At 39.0% G+C, this 14800-nt stretch overlaps 1 protein-coding gene across 2 annotated transcripts in view; it reads left to right on the forward strand.

The window, feature by feature from the left end:
* grm5b (glutamate receptor, metabotropic 5b) overlaps positions 1-7535 on the forward strand; it is a 67168-nt gene extending 59633 nt beyond the window's left edge. For both annotated transcript variants that reach the window (XM_077722292.1, XM_077722294.1), the window contains exon 18: positions 406-7535. In XM_077722292.1, the coding sequence (XP_077578418.1) occupies positions 406-1495 (1090 nt within the window). In that variant the 3' untranslated portion in view covers positions 1496-7535. The remainder of the gene's footprint in view (positions 1-405) is intronic.
* Positions 7536-14800: the final 7265 nt, after the last annotated feature.

Raw genomic sequence — 14800 nt, forward strand, 5'->3', positions numbered from 1 at the left:
CATAATTAAATGACAGACAGGAAATATAGCTTTGTTTTGGGGATTCCGTAACTTGGATCTTGATTTCGTATATTGGAACAGTAATTTGCCTATCAAAAATTTGGAAACTTGGAAATTTCATATGTAGAAGTATTCATAAGGAACCACTCTACTACTATTGCATTCATTGTAATAAATCACCTGACTATTGAACATTGATCAGAAGTCAAATGAATGAATAATTATAACAACCACTCTAACACAAAAAAACCAAGAAATACTAATAGAGAACAGATGATAAGTAGTTTGTAAATTGAATGAGTGAATGAACGAATGAACGAACGACGAATAACGAACAACGGATGAACGACCGAATGAGACTTTTGCCTTGAGCTAAGGTTTATTATGTCAAATCTTCTTTTTCAGCTCGAATGGCAAATCAGTGTCCTGGGCACAGACTGAGCGCAACACTTCTCACGGGAACCACTTGTGGCAGCGTCTTTCTTTCCACATCAAGAAGAAAGAGAACAATCAGACAGCAGTTATCAAGCCTTTCTCTAAGACTTGTGAGGAGCGTTTCTGTGGAGGGTCTGACCTGCCATCACATATGCCTCTCCCCTCTCTCCCTTCCATTTCCTCCCTGCCTTCGCATAGTGACGCTGGTGCCGACAAGAACCTGTACGACCTATCAGAAGCCGAGGAGAGGTACTCCCTAACCTATCGTCCACAAACGCCCTCCCCAATCAGCACGGTGAGCCAGAGACTTGGTGCAGGTGGAGAAGAGGGATCTCAGATGGCAGTGCTCACTAACTATCCTAGCAGTACTTGCAGCCAGAGCAGCAGCAGCAGTTATGGTGGACACATTAGCAGTGGCTCCAGTGTGACCAGGGCTGATGGTCGTCTAATCATCTATGAGGGTCGCCCGGTGGGTTGCCAAAGCAACCTGATGGATCAGATCAGCTGTGTGGTGAACCGCTTCACAGCTAACATCAGTGAGCTGAACACCATGATGCTGTTGTCTTCTCCCACGCACCCCAAGTCACACAAACACTCGCCACCAGTGCCGCACCCAACTGACCCCTATCTTCTTCCTCGTGAGATCCACACACCTCCCATCCTCACCACCTATGCCGATGTCCAGCCCCATCCCTCTGCTGAATCTAGCTTGGGGCACCGGGTAGGCTGTCCTGTTCACTCAGTTCCTCTTCCACATCCACCTTACCCTCTTCCACCTCCTCACCCCCAATCATCCCCTTCCATTTCACCAGTGCGAGGTGGCTTGGTCACCTGCCTTATGGACTCCCCACTAAGGAGGGTGGAACTGGATGAGGAGCTTATTGCTTTGACTCCTCCCTCGCCCTTCCGGGACTTTCTAGAATCTGGCAGTAGCTCGCCTATGTCTGATATAGATCTGTGTCTCCCCCCTGTACCCTCCCATCCTCCCCCATCGCCTCCTTCACCCAGGTATAGTAGACTAAATCTCAGAAATTACAGTCAGAGTTCTTCATCACTGTGAAGCAAACATGGCAGCGGAAGAGAAGCAGATAAAGAAAAGCAGGTGGATCAAATGAAATCCATTCTTCTTTGAGAGGGCATATATGTACGCTTGACGTTTACATGCGTGCAGTAAGATCCTATTTTCATCAGAGTGGGAAATGGTCCCAAATGATATCTGTGATTTGAAATAATAGGCTTAGATTGTAGCCTCAATGTAACATGGGTGTCAACTCATTAGAAATAGCAATTGTGCAATGTGGTGCGTTCTGTATGCACGTACTATACACCTCCATGAGCGTGTTTTCCTTTTAATAAGGGAAAAGGGGCGTCATTTTGGACCAATTAAACGCTCCCAAAGGGCACATTAACTGGAAAGCAGTCAAACACGCACAATCTCGCATTGGGACGCAGAAAAGAGGAAACGCTGTAAATATTTCAAAAGTTTCAGAAGGTCATTGTATTTTCCACAGCTGCAGTATATCACTTTGCACATGAGTATCTTTGTATGTTACCCGCAGTCAAAACTGTTATTAGAATTTCATTGATTAACGGTCGCACCAACACGTTTTGTACCAGTAAAAAGGCAAGGCAGATCAAGAAAAACCCTGTTTGACAACATCAAATCTGGTTGCCCTAAAATCCGACCACACCAAGTAACAGCAACTTCAAGCTTGACATCAGACTTTTGGAGAAGAGAATTTTAATATTAAATGACAGCAGGACACCTGTGTCATCCTCTTTTTTAGTCCGTATTTGACTGAATTCATCAGATTAGCTTCTTTCTCTCTGTGGGAAAATATAACTTCATTAGTTTTTGTCAGTTGGTGCAATTTCATCATTCCCTAGTGTCAGTTACATAGAAGCCTTGATAAAGCCTCATTTCTGCTGCACACATGTTGGCAGACAGAACTTCAGGGAAATTATATGAGGAGGTGTTAAGTTTTGACAGATAGGCAATTTGGTCAATCCAAAATAACTTCTAAGCAGTGATAAATGGATGACTTGTGACCACTATTACACAGAGAATTAATAGTCTATACTTGTTGCTTGGCAACCTTGCATACATGCAAGGACTGTTAAGCAATAGCACAAAAAACAATCATTGATTATCTTTACAAAGGTTGTGGGGAGTGCTGGAGCCTGTTCCAGTCAATTGAGGATAGTAGTAGTTCTAGCCAATCATAGGGCACAAGGAGACAAACAACCATTCACATTCATACCTAAGAGCCGTTTTACAGCAAGACACAATTTATCAGTAACTTCACTGAGCAAAGTTAGCTTGTTACACCAGAAAAATAAACTTAAGTTGAATAGAAATGATCAAATTTAATATTTACAAAAACCTGCATACCAACAAAGAAAACATCCATTTCACTCGGAATGTGTCAGTGAACATTCAGAATTATCCATTCATTCATTTTTGAGAGAGAGTTGCAAAGGTGCTGGAGCCTCTCCCAGTCAACTGTAGGCAGTTGGTGGGGGACACCGTCAATCAGTTTCCAGCCAATCGCAGGGCACAATGACACGTACAACCATTCACGCTCACACTCGTAAGTAGGGACAATTTGCAGCAGACCTGGGAAATTTACGGCCCGCCTAAGGTTGATTGGAAATTCTAATTATACCTCACGCATGAACTAAATTGACATTGCTTTTATTTTGAAGTCATTGTTACCTTCACATGCATAATGACTAATACGGAAACTTAGGCCCTCCAAAACGCTGGGTGATGGTGAAAGGAGAAAGACAGATGTTGAATGCAGGGTTTTTAACAAGATATGGACCACCAAGTATGTATTTCCTGAAATCACTGGTATAGCTTTGTGTTTAGTTTGCGGAGAGAGAATTGCTGTGTTTAAGGATTACAATTTGAATCTGGCATTGCCAGAGTTAAAATGCAGAGAAATACAAAAAATGTGGCGATGCAGAAAGGGTTTCAGACGCTTTGTTAGCTCAGCTACAAAAGCGGCAAAGATTTTTTGCAAAGTGTCACGAATCCAGGGGTGCAGCTCTGTGATAGCTCACAAAATCGCTAAAAACAGTAAGCCATTCTCCGAAAGGGAATTTGTCAAAGAGTGGTCTCTTGGTGGACTCCAATATGCCCTAAAAAAAGAAGCATTTGAGCAAGTCCCGCTGTCCAGGCGAACCGTAACAAGAAGGATTGAGGATATTGCTGGGAACCTGGAGCTTCGGCTGCAACATAAAGTGGCAAGTTTTGACTTTTTCTCCTTGGCTTTGGACAAGAGCTGCGATGTCAGAGACACAGCCCATTTACTCGTATATGTCCGAAGGATAACGGACTTCAATGCACGGGACGTTTTGGCGTGTCTTGGTCCTCCGGCCCTCCACAATGTTCTCTGCTTTGCTTGTGGCCCCCTCGAAAAAGTAATTGCCCACCCCTGATTTAGAGTGTTCAACCAGCCTATCAGACATTTTATGTGGATGCGGAAGAATACTGCAGTACCCGAAGAAATCAACGCAGGCTCGGAGAAAACATGCAAACTCCACAGGAATGTCAGAACACACAGGGGATTGAATCCTTAATTTCTAATTATTTATTCATGTATTTAATATGACTGCTGTTCCAAAGCGTTTAAGGTGGAGCTAGTGTTTACAAAACAAAAAAGTAAATGTTTTTTTTCTATTGTACTTTGGTATTTAAAATTTTATCATTCAATTCTTTTTATTGTAAAAGCAATAGTAACCATGCATAAGAATGGATTTTCTAATCATTTCTATACACTTAGAGTACTTCTACATTCTCCGGTGTTTTCCAAGGCTACGTTGCCAAAACACGTTTGCGCTTACTGAAATTTCCTTAAGGTTAGAATGGGTTGTGTATTCCTAACCTTGTCTACTCTTATGGTGCGTGTCTCTAATGGAGTGGTGGTTTTGACATTGTTATTATAAGTGGATGGCAATCCTGAAAGACAAAATCACTGTTATTCCAAGTAATATTTCATTCTGTGGAACATCATCTTCATTTTGGGGTCATTAGGGTGTGTCTTCTCTGTCTGCCGGAATTGACCGTGAACCCCGATATACCCACTGTTGTAATGGGCTAAACAAAAGAATGACGTACTAATTCCAGCCCCTCGCCTTCATCTTATATGCCCCTTGGGAGCTATTATATGTGCTGCCTAAGCAGACAAAGAGAGGATCAATATTCACATTTCATTTCCTACTGGGATTTGGCAATGTGACACCAGCCTACATTAAAAATCATGTGACTGATTAGCAAGAAAATTGACAAAGCCATGATAATTTTTGAAGGATATCAAAATTCTGTTGATTAAAGTCTCATTCCAGCAAGTAGTTGCTGTGCACAATCTATCATCTGCACTCCATAGAATTGGATTGATAATCCTCATGTGGATTTTTAATCCATAAACTCTCATTTGATGATCAGAGAAAACAATCTCTAGGTTATGTAAAAAAAAAAAAAAAACTATTTGCATTTAGGCTAGCCAATACCTTGATAATGAGAAGGCTGTTTCATCTACAACACTGTTCAAAAAGCACACAAAGCACGTTGTAATCGAATGTAATATTATTTCTTATCCTTTCATAACTGGTTAAGTATGCCAGTGCTGAATGAAAGTCAATTATTTGTTATCTAGCGGTTATCTAATTAAATTGAATTTGAACAATGCTTTATAGTTCCTATTACTCAAAATCAGATATGTCTTTCTCAGTGTATGCTGGGAGACCACAACCCAACACTTTCTACCTATTTGAATATGGAATTCAGCATTTGTTGGAAATATTGTATCATGTGTCTGATACATCTCACTCAAGTAAGGTGAATTGCAAGGATTTTACTTTTAACAATGTAGTTTTCCAGTATTAAGGCTTCATGAAATGTTTCCAATGCGCTTAAATGAGATAAGTGTTTTTGACTGAACTAAGATTTTTTTTGTGTGTACGGACAGAGGCAGAAATCCATTGAATAGGAGGTGCAGGAAAAAAAAACCTAAACACACATAGACTTATTATTAGTGTTGTCCTGAATTTTAAGTAGGTAAAGGTTGTGTATATGAATGCTTTTGCAAGACGAGCTGAGTGCAATCTAGGACAGAATTATTGATGCCTGGTTGTCATAAATATGCCAACTACTGTATTTTGGGATTGTGTGTGTACCGCTGATGATAAATAGTTTGCTTTTTTTTTTTAAACAAACTTTAACTCTTTTGAATTGTATTTTAGCTGTAGGTTATTTATGCTGACATGATATCAGTTCAAATCTCGTGTGTATTGATTAATGAGAGGTAATGTACAAGTGATTTTTAACCAAATTAAAAACAGGCAGGTCTAATTAGTTTTTCATTGTTGGGGTGTGTGATATATGATGCATATGATGCAATGTTGGATTTCAAATTGGGTTACGAATTGAATTCAAATGTTTACATAAAGAGGAAACAATCAGCGAAATGAAAAGATCCAATCCATTTTCAAGTTAAATTATACTTTAATTTTCATTGGAGATGGGCTTAAAATCAATACTGCAAGATATTGATTAAAAAAATATATTATTTGAAAAATAAATAACACAATGTGTTTATTTTGACATGCCATACTGCCTACATTCCTGCCTGAAAGCAAGGGCCAGACATCCTGCCAAGAACTGTAATAGACTTCATGTGCACGTGTCACCCATGTTGTCATTGATTACGGGGAAAAAAAATGCAAAAAGCAAAGTTTGCAAACTGATAAACGTGATATACGAAAATTATATTAACAAAAGTAGTTTTTCTTTCCGTAACCCAATTTACAGGGTGACCCAAAAAGATGCGTACCAATGGAAACGTTTTCGAAACTGATGGGTACGCATCTTTTTGGGTCACCCTGTATTTATAAACCAGGTAGTTCCTTATCCAAAGTTTGCGCTGTATTTAAACATCTAATGTCGCTATTTAAGGGATAGCAAAAAAAGGAAGTTATGGATATCATGTTGCTGTTGCTGTGAGCACAAATATAACCAACCCCCTGTCATTCTTACGCTTTCAGTTGTGAAGGGGGCTCTCTTGTGTTTGACAGCCGAGCTACTAATTAAAGATATGAATGTCACCTTTAGAACGATGTTTACACTTTTGTGCCCAATAGAGCAAATCAAGTGTTCTTTCCTACAGCAAATGTCTTGTGTATTTCTTTGTCTGAAATACGTAGATGGAGATGTGAAATGAGGCCGCCAAATCATATTTCCATCTAAATAGTGTTGCTGTGGTATATTATAGAACATTATAATGGGCAAGCAGTTAGTTTGGACAACATTTTAATTAACTGGCGATGGTCACCTGTAAAAAAAAAGAAAATAAAAAAAAACGTCATTCCAAATGCTAATTGAGTATGATGTCATTGTATTTACTGGAACAAAGGACTTTTACTGAAATTAACATTAATAATAATAATTGTTCCCTTTTATTTGACATTTAGAAAGCACAGGTATGAAAATTAAAACTATTTCTTTTTTTAGGAGGGGGGGTTGGGGTGTTCTTAAACTTAAAACTTTCCCGTGCGGTGCCAATTTTCAACACCATCATCTTGAAGTCAGAGTTACAAACCATCTGCTGTGAAAAATGATGTGTTTGATGTATCTTCAGAAGTGAGTAACTTGTACATGTAAAAAAAAATATTTAAACCTATTGTTAATTTAAGGAAAACTTTTGTTATTTATTGACCATTGGCTCTTTGATAATGTGAAGATTCATTTTTAGGAATTTTTTAAAGCTTTGTCATTTTTTTCCCTGATGACAGAAATTTATAATGTAATTTAATGCTATAAGTCTGTGTGTGGCAAAGGAAGATGGATTTATATTTTACTCCTATATCTATTTCGTATATCCCCTTGGATTTGTAAAGTGTGAAATGTTGAGACAATTTTGTTGTGCTGTATGAAAATTGCAGTATGTTTCTAAGTGGCTTTGTGCAGATGGGCATTGAAACTATGTGAGTGTGTGCTTCAAGCATATTTGACATTTTTAGAGCCTAACTTGCTTTAGATTGTTCTCCAAATACTGCAAACTGACAGTTTACTCAGAGAATAAAGTGTCCTCACATTGTGTTGTTGTTGTTGTGAGTCAATCAATTTATCTGTACAGGTCATAAAATGCAATTTGTTGAGTGAATTAATTTCTAAAATACTACTCAAACCGATTTAAAGAATGTTTGATGTCCAAAATACAAAAAAAAAATGACCTTGAAATGTAATCTTATTTCTAGAAGTTTATTTATCAATTATTACAGCTATCACTACATGAAAAGACTAATGTATTCATATCTAATTCTAATCTATATATTAAAAATTGTAAATACTTTAAATACTGTACTGACGGTGAAAATAGTTCCTTTCCGTTTTATATAAATCATCCAAATAACAGGTTAATGGGAGTTTAGTCCAAGTCCACCTGCACAGTCAAGACCTCGAAGGGCCAGGGAGTCGCACTGACGGCACGGGAACGAGGCTGAGGTTCTGTGGAGTATAAAGTGTGTTCTTTATACTTTTATTTGGGGGGCGCGTTATGTACCAAGACACGCCCATTTCTTTGTTCACCTTTTCCCGCCTAAAGTTTGTACCTAGGTCACATGACCCTTTGTTAATAAAACTAGCTTAAATGTTGGGGGTAGCTAGGGATTCGAACTGGTCAGGCTGGGGGATAGAAACATCTCCCAGCGCTGGCTACTCTGACCCCTCCTTCAGCTGAAGTCTAGTAAATTCTCATCACGACCGACTCTGTGCGCTTCCTCTGATCCGAAGTTATTGAATGTATATGGATATAGATCCCACAGGTTCAACTTTATTGTCTTCGTCAGGAGCTAAGCTATCGTATAAGGTCTTGGCTTTGCTTCTAAACATGTGGATATCCAGAGGAATTATCTCGGGATATGGCCTTCTCCATCTTAATGATGATTTTATTCCTCGTGGATACCGAATCTTCGCATTTTCCTTCTTTATGTAACGAACGGTAGATTCCTTGATGATGCATTAGATGACGCAGGACGTTTAGAGCCATTTTCAACGTCGATTCAAACACCATAGATTGCTGGAAGGGTTCGGCGTATTCTTCATGTGTGCGATGTGAAATGGAATCCGAATACATGATGGCTGTCTCGGATGTTTGCATTATTTGGTCTGCCATTCTTCTTCTGGATACTGACCTAGCCCTTGAGTGCCACACAGAAGAAGCGGTCGTCTAACCTCCGCTATGTTTCATCTCCTGTCGTCCGCTTATGAGTTTCAACAGGATTTTTGTCACTATGCAGGACGTTTAAGAGGCATTTTCAATGGTGATTCAAAATCCATCAATGCTGGAAGAGGCCTTGCGTAGTCTTTATGTGAGGGTGCGAGGAATCCGAAGGTACGACTCGGATATTTGCAGTATTTGGCGCGCCAGTCTTCTTCTGGATACGTACCCAGCGTTGAGTGCCAACAATTTCAGCGCCGAAAAAGCGCTGCCCTGACTTCTGCCATTTTTCATCTTTTCATCTCCTGTCTTCCGCTTGCAAGTTTCAGTGTGGAGCTTGACATTTTTATGAACTTCTTTTATACTTACCTGTAAACCTGTCAACCAATTGCTCCCCATATTAATGATTGCAATTCCCCTTATCAAGCTATTAAAAAAAACTTACAAATACAACGCGGCACATATTTAGTTATGTAGGACGCACTAAAAAGTCTAAAATTTTCTCCAAAGTCGATTGGGTGCCCTATCAGTATGCACTAAATTCAAGATTCTGTAGATGTTGCTGTATGACGCTGACAGCTTGACTGTCTGGGTATATTGCTTCCTGACTGTAAAAAGGCGGACATGTGAAATGGGCATGTGCGAGTGCAAATCATGCTTAAAGCCAAATTATGACAAATTATTAGCCGTCGATTATGATGTTTTTGTCTACTACCAGTGACCGGGACGATCAGGATTAGAGCTGAAATGGGTAAACGAGATCAGTTGTACAAAAAGCATGTTTTGAAACATCCCGTACAAAAGTTGTTATACAGCGTACACAATTTGAAATGATCAAAAAACGTATAAAATATGGAAAAAACATATAAGTTGACTTAAGATTAAAAAAAAAACGAGATATACTGATGCAAAGAGTGTTGAAGCTGGTGAAGTGGTGAGGGATCACAGTAAATGTTTCCCTTGCAATGAAGTCTAACAAATGTAAAATGGAGACTGCACAAGACATTGTTGGCAGGGTTTATAGCTATTGCTTCAATTAAATGAGTGTAGTGTACAATGACAGATCTTCACATTAGAATATGGTTGGTAAAATTGGTTTTGCCCCCAATTCCATCTCTAATTGCACTTCCATCTTCTACTGAACAGCCAGAACGGTTCTTGTGTTGCCTTCAGTAAGTTTTATTTCGATTTAAAATTTTCATTAATTAAATTCATTTTCATTTTTTACATTCGTCCTATGTCCCCTGGGAGGATATGCAGTTCAGAAAATGAATGCCATCTGTGATCCATCATAAAGAAAATTTTAAAGCAAAAAAAAAGAATATATATATATATATATATATATATATATATATATATATATATATATATATATATATATATATATATATATATATATATATATATATATATATATATATATATATATATATATATATATATATATATATATATATATATATATATATATATATATATATATATATATATATATATATATATATATATATATATATATTTTTTTTTCTTTTCTTTATTTTTATTTTATGGTGGTCTCCTCTGCCCTGCGATTGGTTGGCCACCATTTCAGGGGGTCCCCTGCCTTCTCGCCAGAAAGTCAGCTAGGATAAGTTCCGTCACTCCCCCGTGATCCGAGTGTGGATAAAACACGGTTCAGAAAATGAAAAAACAAATTCTGGCCAAACGTGCACTTTTTAAGCTTGTGAACATATTTCTATGCTTATGCAAGTTATTTTTTTTCCTTTGGCAATAGTGTCTGACTCTTTAATTAATCCTAAAACATTTCAATTAATGAACTCGATACAGAGAAGGCAATTACATTGCTGTCTTTTATTGCTGTTTTTCTTCCTCTTCTCATTTCACCAAATTGCATTTTGACATGACACCTCCCTTCCCCCTCCCATTCACCTTGCTGTTGCAATTCAATTGCAGTCTGAGTAAATGGGTTGAAACACACAACACACACACACACACACACACACACACATATATATATATATATATATATATATATATATATATATATATATATATATATATATATATATATATATATATATATATATATATATATATATATATATATATATATATATATATATATATATATAATATATATATATATATATATATATATATATATATATATATATATATATATATATATATATATATATATATATATATATATATATATATATATATATATATATATATATATATATATATATATATATATATATATATATATATAGGAGTATGGTATGGAAGTTGAATGAATTCATTTATGATTTGCATTTAGAAATTATAATTTAGAAATAAATACTTAAGTTGCTAAATATTGTTGTAAATGTGGGAAAAAAGTGACTTTTCAATCCATTCATTCATTTTTCGTGCCTTTTATCTTCACAATGGTCGTAGCGGGTGCTGGAGCCTATCCCAGCTAACTGTGAGCACAAGACGGGGGAAACCCTGAATCGGTGGTTGATACGGAGATTTACGGAGATCTGACAAATCAAACCAAGTGTCAACACTCCCACCACCACCCTGCGACAATACACTGGAGTTTCAGGAACAGGAAGTGAGACTGGAAATGCAGTCTGTGAACACCAGGAAGGCTGCTGGTCCAGACGGAATACCTGGCAAAGTGCTCAAAGCCTGTGCTGAACAGCTGGCAGGAGTCTTCACGGACATTTTCAATCGGTCCTTGCAACAATCCATCGTTCCTGCCTGCCTAAAATCTGCCACCATCATTCCTGTCCCCAAAAAGCCAACCATTGGCAGCTTGAACGATTACAGGCCTGTTGCTCTAACCGTCTAACGCCTGTGATCATGAAGTGCTTTGAAAAGTTGGTGCCCCGACACATCAGAAAGACAATCCCCCCCTCAGTTGACCCGCTCCAGTTTGCTTATAGGGAAAACAGGTCCACTGAGGATGCTATCGCCGTGGCTCTTCACACAGCACTGAGCCACCTGGAACACCAGGGGAACTATGTGAGGATGCTTTTCATAGACTATAGCTCAGCCTTCAACACCATCAAACCGGACATCCTGAAGGACAAACTCTACCACCTTGGACTATCCTCTTCAATCTGCTGCTGGATAAAGAACTTCCTGACTGGTCGACCACAAACTGTCAGAATGGGTCCACACCTCCCTTCCTCCATCACACTAAACACTGGCTCACCACAAGGCTGTGTCTGAGTCCTCTCCTGTACTCCCTGTACACATACGACTGCACACCAGCCCACCAGTCAAACTCTATCATCAAATTCGCCGATGACACCACTGTGATCGGACTCATCTCAGGCGGGGATGAGTCAGCTTACAGAGACGAGGTCGACAAACTGTCTTCTTGGTGCTCGGCGAACAATCTTACACTGAATACCACAAAGACTAAAGAAATAATCTTGGACTTTCGCAAGCGCAGCACAGACCTGGCCCCACTCCTCATTGACGGAGTATGTGTAGACAGGGTCCAATCGTTCAAATTCCTGGGAGTCCACGTCACGGATAGGCTCTCCTGGTCCACAAACACCACAGTGTTAGTGAAGAAGGCCCAGAAACGACTCCACTTTCTCAGGGTACTGAGAAGGGACAAGTTGGACACGAAGCTTCTGGCAACCTTCTACAGAGCCACTGTGGAGAGCATCCTGACTTACGGCATTACAGTGTGGTATACCGGAAGCACGGCAGCAGACAAAAAAGCCATACAGAGGGTGATAAACACTGCCCAGAAGATCGTCGGCTGCTCTCTGCCGTCGCTAGAAGACATTGCCAACCCCCGATACCTCAGAAGAGCCGGGTCCATTGTTGGAGACCCATACCACCCTGGGCACGGCCTGTTCCAGTTGCTTCCATCTGGCAGACGCTACAGGTCCTACAAAGCACGGACAAACAGGCTCAAGGACAGCTTCTTCCCAACAGCCATCAGGTCTCTGAACCTGCAGCAACACGTGACGTGACGACTACACATATCCCTACTATGAAATTAAGTCAAGTCGAATTGAAGTAACAGGAAGGTCGTTTGGTGCAGATCTACCTTCCACAGGATCACTGAGGGAGGGTAAATATAAAGACTGAGAGGTAAGTGATCCATCTTATTCTTGTTGGCATCGGTGAGGCAACTTGTAGTCGCCGGAAAATGGCGCTCAAGGCGGAGAGCTAACAAGTATGAATATGTCATAAATAAATGTCATAAATGTGTCTGGCCTGGGAAGACGAACTTGTGGAGAAGCACTATACAATTTCGTCATACGCTGCTGAGGGTATGATGACTACTAGGCTTTTTGTCAAGTCAATGATGACGACAATGCCTATGTCTGATTTTCATTTTTTTTTTCATTTTTTTCATTATGAAGAGGAAGATTATATTGATTTAATGCTAAAATATTAGCATTTTTCTGTGACTTCATTGACTTCAGCCTTGGTGCTGTTCGCACCGCGACAGCTTACGTAACTGCTAAAAATGAGCTTAAAAAGGCTTTGTTGTTTACAATGTAGATTTGTGGATTCAAGGTGACTCATAGGTTCATATACTTGTGAGTAGAACGTGCTTCATGGCAGTGTGATAAACAATGAGATGTACCCTTTGCACAGAGTGATTTGGACAAAAAAATATGGCCTTCCCTATATCGCATGCACAGTATTCTAAAGTGTGTAGGTGGAGGGGACTTGTTACAGGTAAGTGATTGTGAAAACACTTCATCTAAATGAAAAGGACGCCACACAAGGGTAAAGTGGTTCTTCTCACTGGTTGATGAAATTAAATTGCAGCTCAAGCCAGCACTCCTCACATATTTGGGTACACAAAATATAGTATAAGCAAACACTAACACTCTGTTAGCTTTAGCTGTTCAATGGCATTGGAAGCAGGATAAATGAATACAAAAATTAATGTAAAGATATGGCTTATTTCAGAAATTAATCTGCTTCCCAAATTATAATGCAACTGACCTACAGCGGACCAAACAAGGCTCAAACAAGAATTTAATACAGATGAATTCAGTTCTACGTTCAAGGACACAAAATGTCCCACTGGGGCTTGTTAAATAGGCACCAGACATTTTATTAATTTTTATTTAAGCATTCCAACAAAATTTCTAGCCCATCTCAGCCTGCAGTTAGATTTTCCACGGATGATATTTTGATTATGAATGACTGTTGATTGTAAAGTTCAGTTAATGATGCAACTCTTGAGTAAATGCAGCATAGAAATAAATGTAGAGGATGAACCAATGAACAATAAATGTAATCTTTTTAAATTCAAACTTAATAACAATGAACTGGGTACCCGGACATTTCGTTTAGGGACAGTTCGTCGCCGGACGCTTCGTCGCCGGACACTTTGTCCCCAGACGCTTCGTCGAACGGACACTTCGTCGCCGGACACTTCGTCGCCGGACACTTCGTCGCCAGACAGTTCGCTTACCCTCAACCACTGACCATAACCACTATTAAAGAAGACAAAGGAAATTCACATTCTTTATTATAGAAAATAAAACAATAAAAACTCGCTCGACAACACAAACATTAACATTTGGGCGTGTGCTTTACTAAATGGGCTTGTCTCTAAACACACTACGCACGAAATGGTTCCTACGTTGAGTTAGCCACGTTTGGAAAGACCCCAAAAAGAATCAACGTCACATCTGAGTTGTTATGTCACGTTGATTCTAGGGACGAGCACATTTGGTAAAGTACACGCCCAAATGTTAATGTCTTTGTGTTGTTAAGTGTTTTTTTTTGCTGTTTGATTTTCTTTAATAAAGAATATGAGAATTCCCTATGTCCTCTTTTTAATAAAAAAATAATTAATAATTTATTTTAATTTATTGCCTTTTATTTTAAAAACAATCGTTCGCGAGTCCGTCGACGAATTGTCCGTCGACGAATTGTCCGTCGACGAATTGTCCGTCGACGAACTGTCCGCCGACAAAATGTCCGGCGCCAATATGACAATACATAACACTGTAGCTGTGCAGAGGCAAATGAGACAGTGATTTTGAGCTGAGGCAGCCATTTGACTACAGCGCATTCACTGTGCATTAAGCACAATGTCAATACAAATCATTGTGGTCAAGATAAATTATTTCAGTTTCGTACTCTGTCGGGTGAAAAAA

This window comes from Stigmatopora nigra, chromosome 8 (assembly GCF_051989575.1).
Source record: "Stigmatopora nigra isolate UIUO_SnigA chromosome 8, RoL_Snig_1.1, whole genome shotgun sequence".
Taxonomy (NCBI): Eukaryota; Metazoa; Chordata; class Actinopteri; order Syngnathiformes; family Syngnathidae; genus Stigmatopora; species Stigmatopora nigra.